The sequence below is a fragment of the Gavialis gangeticus genome, unplaced genomic scaffold (genome assembly GCF_001723915.1).
Source record: "Gavialis gangeticus isolate Ggan-Ray unplaced genomic scaffold, GavGan_comp1, whole genome shotgun sequence".
Taxonomy (NCBI): Eukaryota; Metazoa; Chordata; order Crocodylia; family Gavialidae; genus Gavialis; species Gavialis gangeticus.
Window position 1 is genome coordinate 2,492,192 of NW_017728973.1, and position 6,114 is coordinate 2,498,305.

General features: G+C 47.4%; 1 protein-coding gene across 1 annotated transcript in view; it reads right to left on the reverse strand.

Annotated features, from left to right (window-relative positions):
* TTC25 (tetratricopeptide repeat domain 25) overlaps window positions 1–3,425 on the reverse strand; it is a 22,160-nt gene extending 18,735 nt beyond the window's left edge. The window contains exons 1-3 of the mRNA XM_019505105.1: window positions 3,253–3,425; window positions 2,199–2,330; window positions 1,488–1,641 (exon numbers count right to left, since the gene is read on the reverse strand). Of these exons, the coding sequence (XP_019360650.1) occupies window positions 1,488–1,641; window positions 2,199–2,330; window positions 3,253–3,366 (400 nt within the window). The 5' untranslated portion in view covers window positions 3,367–3,425. The remainder of the gene's footprint in view (window positions 1–1,487; window positions 1,642–2,198; window positions 2,331–3,252) is intronic.
* Window positions 3,426–6,114: the final 2,689 nt, after the last annotated feature.

Genomic DNA, 6,114 nt, shown 5'->3' on the forward strand with positions numbered 1-6,114 from the left:
GCCCCTTGGGTTTCCCCACCCACCCCCTCCAGACTGGAGGAGATACAGCATGATTAGTGAATAGCTTGTTCCTTTTTATCAGTGAATATATTGTTCCTTATAATTGGCCCAGATGCTTATAGGTATGTAAGAGCCATTCAGTTTTATAAATGTTTCAAACATGACAGATGCTTCAATGCAGATTTTTAAAGGTATTTAGGTGCTTAAAATACTTATAAAATGCTGGGTTTTCTGCCTTTTTTTATATTTGGCACGGTTCAATCCAAAAGAGCAGCTAAGGAGGAATCTGAAGCCTATCTACCAGCAAAACCTCCACTGTGTTTTTAGGGCACATCAGGAAGAAAGGGGTTTGGGGTTTAGGCATATCCAGGGCATTCAGATCATCTGGGTTTCTACTTTGCTTTGATCTCAAATTGCAAAACTGATTTCGGTGGAAGTTAGGCATCTACATATTTCTGAGGATCTGGATTTGTGTATGTACATAGGTGCAACTGTTGTCAGTGTGTGCTTTATCTTCAAGTGGAAGTGCTGCAAGTCTTTTTGTCTGAATAGGCATGCTGTGTGTCAGTCTCTGAGAACACGTGGGATGACATGATTGAGGAAAAGCCAAATAGAAAAAAATAGTTTTAACTCTGAATACAGGGTCATTCTTTGCTCTGGCAGAACTGATGTCTGGTATCTAGGTCCAAATTCAATTAAAAAGATACCTCCTTTTAATCATCAACAGTTTATCTGGTCTCAGGCTACCTAGCTGTGGTAGACCAAGATCACAGAGGAAAATGTGTCTCAAGTAGCCAACACAGTTTTCTTGAAAAACTTAAAATATCAGAGAAGGTTTAGGGTTTTTTTTTGTGGGGGGTGATATCTTTTATTGGACCAATTGTATGGTTGGGAAAGATGTTAATCAAGGTTTTGGGCACCAAGTGCCCTTCTAAAAACTCTCCCAACTATACAGTTGGTCCAATAAAAGATGTAACCAAAAAACTCTTCCTTCTTGTATATTTCCTCGATTAACCTACTCTGACCCTACTTTGAACATCAGGACAGAGATCTTAGTAGTCAGTGGGGGACAAACGCAGAGAGAAGAGCAGGAAGATGCCAAACAAATGTGCTGTTCTGTTTTGTCCTGGCTGGAGCATTTATTGGGTTTGGGGCTTTGTAACTTTGTGGTCATGAAAGCATAGTTCACAGGGGTCAGATCTACAACTGAATGTCATTACAGGGTAATAATTAAATGCTCTAAATTCAGACTACCCACCAAGACAAAAATAAGGGTTGGATCCTGTTTGAATGGTCCCAGAGCTCAGCTGAAAATGGCAATTACGTGTGTTGTTCAAGAACCAGACAGCCCTCACTGTGCAATGTCCTCTGGTGTTTGAAGCAGTTGAGGAACTAATACAGTGCATGAGACAGTGCAGCAAATGAGCAGTTACTTAACTGCTTGCTTTTGCATATGATTATAGGCTCTAGAAAACATCACATCTTACTTCCAACGCAGTTGTCAATCGCTTCCTGAGCTTTTTGGATCCCTAATCTGAATTTCTGTAGTTCTGGACGTAGTTTATGGCCCCGGTGATAAAACACTAATGCAAATTCGAAGTCACCCATAGTGTAGAGGGTCTCAGCTTTTTGGTACAGTCCCTGTAATGATGAAAAATCAGTTGGCACAAAATTCAATGAATTACTCACAAGATCAGAGTAATCTGATCAGAGCTGTATGGTACCTCTACTGTATACGAAACCTGTGCAGGTAGCTATCTTGCACTTCATTGGAAACTTCACTAATGAGGTTTCGTAAAGTAGGATTGGGCTCATGCTGCTATTCAAGTGTAAATATTGACAGCCATTTACTTTTAGCTGGCATACAGCCTAAGCCTGTCCAATTAACTTTAATGGAAAGTCTAAATCTAAGACCTAAGTCTCCCTGGCAGATGTGGGATTTTAGTTTGATAAATGATCATGTCTCAAGACAACTACGTCCTCTTATAAAAGCAGCAGAGCTAGCAACAGAAGAGGGTAGCAGCTCTACAACTGAATGTAATTACAGGATCATAATAACTAAACATTGTAAATTCAGACAATCCACCAAGACAAAAATTGCTGCCTGGTGTAGGAATAAAAAGTGTAGGAAAAGCAGGAAAATTATACTTCCCTTTGCTTCTGGCAGTACACCTATCACTTGCCCAAGTACTCTTTACCTTGGAAAATGTTTTGTCATTTTGAAGAGAGGCTTCTGCATCTTTCAGGGAATTTTCTGTGTCCCCCAGCTTCAGGTAACATTTTGAGCGAGCAACCAGACAGTGCTTATCCCCTTTTTGAAGCTGCAGAGCCTGGGGTGCGAACACAGAGATGTACTCAGTTACCTGAGCTTGGCAAGATGGAAAACACACGCTGGACCCATCTGTGGAGAACTCACTGCATGTAGATGAGACTTCTAGGTCAAAAAACTCAAGGCACATCCCAAGCATCACAACCTTCCCCAAGGTGGGCAAAGGTAATTAATCCGCAGGGGGGAAGCTGGGTCACAGAGAGGGCAAAGTGCTGAGAGAGACTCCGCAGTGGGAGGCAGAAGCAGAACCCAAGAGTCCCAGCTCCCGCCCTCCTGCTGCCTCCATCTGCGGTTGTCAACCTGTGGAAACTCGAGGTACCTCTCAGAAAACGCCAACTGTTTTTTTCTTGTCTCCCACTTGTTCCCCCCACTCCTCAAAAAAAACCCCAGCAAAACAACTCCTCTGTTGCAAAGGGCTCAGAAAACTCAGAGCAGAGCAGAGCACCTGCAACGCTAGAGGCACATTTGAAATCTCAAGTTGATCATGCTCACACCAAGCGGCACCCAGCCAGCCCCTCAAAAGGGTCTCGAGGACCCAGTTTGAGACTCGCTGATGTAGGTAGCCTTCCTCGGACCGCTCTGCCTCTACGGCTAGCAGCCTGGAGGGAGCTAATAGCGAAGCGGGGTGGCTCAGTCCCACCCCCACGTGGGGAGGCCGTGGCGCGGGTGGAGAGCTCTGCCCCAAGGGGCTGGCAAGGGCGGAGGCCACGAAGCCGCCACTCGCCCTTCTCTCAATACTGCCTGCCCCGTCCCCTTCGCATCCCCCTGGGTCCCAGCTCCAGGCACAAAAGCAAATTCCCCCCGCGGCCGCCCCTCACGCCCCCGCCACGTGGCCCCTGCCCTGACCCTTGACCCCGCCCAGGGGGGGGTGGAAGGAGCGCTCATGCATATTCATGACGTCTGTGTCATGGCGGCGCCCTCACGTTAGTGAAGCAGAGCAGCGCCTTGCTGTGCTCCCCGCGCCGGCTGAGCAGCGCGCCCTCGGCCATAAGGCTGGGGAAGGTGCCGACCAGTTCCTCGGGCTCCACGTCCGCCATCGGCCCGGCCCGGCTACAGCCGCCGCCGTAGCCTGGCAACCGCCGCCTAGCAACCGCCACACTTCCGGGAGGGGCCAGTGAGCCTGCTCCCGCGGCGCTACGGGGGAGCGGAGGGGTCTCTCCTAGTGACTCCGCGCGTTTCGCCCCCACCCGTTCGATTGGTTCTTTCCTGTCTCCCTTCCTACTGCAAGCCCCTCCCTCCCGCCTCGTCTTCCACTGCACCTCGCCTCCTTCTCTGCGTTGCACCCCCTCTAGGTCCCTAACACAGAGCTCCCAGCCATGCTCCCCTTTTCCCTGTCTTCCGTCCAACACACACTCACCCCCGCCCTTTCCCTAACACACCCACACCCCTCTTCCAGCCATGCTCCCCTCAGCTTGGAGGTTGGTTCTTAGTCTCCTTCCACCCCTACCCTGTGCTGCTTTGTCATCCAGTACCCCCCACCCCTATCCCGCTTCAGGCCCTCTTCAGCTGAGCAGGTTGCACAGCCCCCAGCCCAGGCAGTCCCAGGGCTCCCTGGGGTGCTGCAATGCACATGACATTGGTCCCCAGATCCCTATTTCCAGCATGGTGCCTCCCAGCCACAACCCCCACCCCCGCCTACAGGGCTTGTGCTGCCACATGGTGGGCGCTGTACCCTGTATTCAGGAGGCCTGGTGGACCTTCACTTGTTTGCTTGGCTGAGGTCCTCACCTGTTTTTCTGCTGGGTCCCATCCCTTCCCTTGCAGATACAGGTAGGAGCCTCCCTTGTTCCTAAAAGGGGAGTTACACCAGGCTCTCTGTCTTAGCTGTATAGTTCCCTTTGCTGCAGATGATTGCATATTCCCATCTGAATTGCATGACTGTCAGAGGTATGGGATGTTCCTGGTGATGCCACATCCAAGCAGAATGCCAGGGAGAGTGGCCCCTTATTACCTTGACCACGATCTTGCTGTCCTGATTCTTGCCTCATTGCAGTTGGTTATTGTGTGTATTACAGTAACATTCTGCAGCCCCAACCAGCAATCACAGCCCCACTGTGCTGACAAGTATGGAGAGTCCTTTCTTTTCCCAAAGATTTAACCATTTAAGGTCTTGTTTACAGGGGGAAATTAATTCAGGTAGGGTCTGAGTTTAAAGAAGAGCAACTGTTTAGGTTTGATTCCTGGTGTAAGGATGGTTTTGTTGTGGAATTAGCCTTGTTTCTAATTTAATCCTAAATGGGTCAAATGCAATGGGGTAATCCAAACCAGACTAAATTAGAATAAAACACTCTAATTCCAGAATAAGAGAGTTCCCCCATGCTAGGGAATAGTTGTTCCAAAATAACTCCTCATATAGATGTCTTCAAAGAATAAGACACTAAAAATGGAGCTAGCAGACAGAAGCATTGCAGCAGTGCAGCTTCTTGCCCCAGTGAGTTTGTGACTAGACTGGCAAGCAGTCCTACAACAGATAATTAAGACAAAGAATTACTTGGCATCCTTGTTTGATGCCCTTGCAGAAGTGATCTGAAGGATGGGAGGAAAGGCACTCGGTGTCCATGTTTAGGGAGACTGTTCCAGGTGTAGGCCATGAGAGAGGCAATGAGAGATCAGGAGTGAGCAAAGGAAGGAGTGGTGGATGAAGTTTAAGTGGTAATGAAGAAAGCAAGTTAGGTGGAGCACAGGTGGTAGTGATGAGGGCAGAGATTTAGGCAAGGGTAGAGCTGTGCACAGCTTTAAATGTGAGGGAAGGAAAAATGAATATACTGAAGTGAGAGAGACTTTGGAAAGCAGGGGTGAGTTCTCTTTTATGGAGACCTCTATGGAGAATTGCTGCCTGTACCCCATGGCTTATACTGGTTGTTTGTATTTTCAATAGCTTGTTTTGGACCAACAGGCCTGACCTGTAGAGTATCGGCAGTCTCTTTATCCAGTCTGTGTTCACTTTGCTGAGTATTTCTAAGCTGTGCAGGAGCCCTGGAAGAACAGCAGGCATGCAAGCACAGCTGGTAGCCTAACTGTGGAAAGTGATTAGTAAAAATATTTTGTAGTCCCTGGTGAAGGATGGGATAAACTGGTTCTTCTACTTTGTCATCCTAAATGGTTCTGAATGAAGCAACAGTTTGGCAGAGGCAAGCCTGCAGCTGAGTAACCCCATAGCCTGGTAGGATCAGCTGTCATTCTTTAACCATAATGTATTTTATCGATGCTATCACAGGCATCATCCTTTGAGGCAAAAAAGAAATGATAGATGAAACTTTCATCTGTTTCACTTGTCCTACCAGAAATCATTAGTTTTAGCTGTACTTTGGCCTTGGACAGGGGCCTGCTAAAATTGATGCTTAAGACTGATGCTGAAGACTAATTCATTTTTTCTCGCCTGATGATTCATTGTGGGTGTGGTGGTCCCTCTGGCATACTCAGAAAACATTATTTGGAACTATTGACTTCAGGCTGGGTGGGGGCATGATTACAGCACTTGTAACTTTTAACTTCAGCATGTGAGGAAAATCAAAGCGGTGGCTGGATTCTGAAAGACATGGTTGGTATCTGTAGCTGTGTATATTAATCCTTGCTAATGCTTCAGGGCCTGTACAGTATCACATGAGGGTTTTTTGGTATGAGGGATGCTTTGTCTTTTGGTAGAGGGATATAAAAACCCAACTGATTAGACCAAGGTTTGGGTTCAGATTGGATTATCCCAAGCTCCCTCTCCTTTCTTTAAGGAGCATAGGCTCTTCCAAAGGGACTTAACAGTAGGGGTCTACTACAGACCACCCAACCAA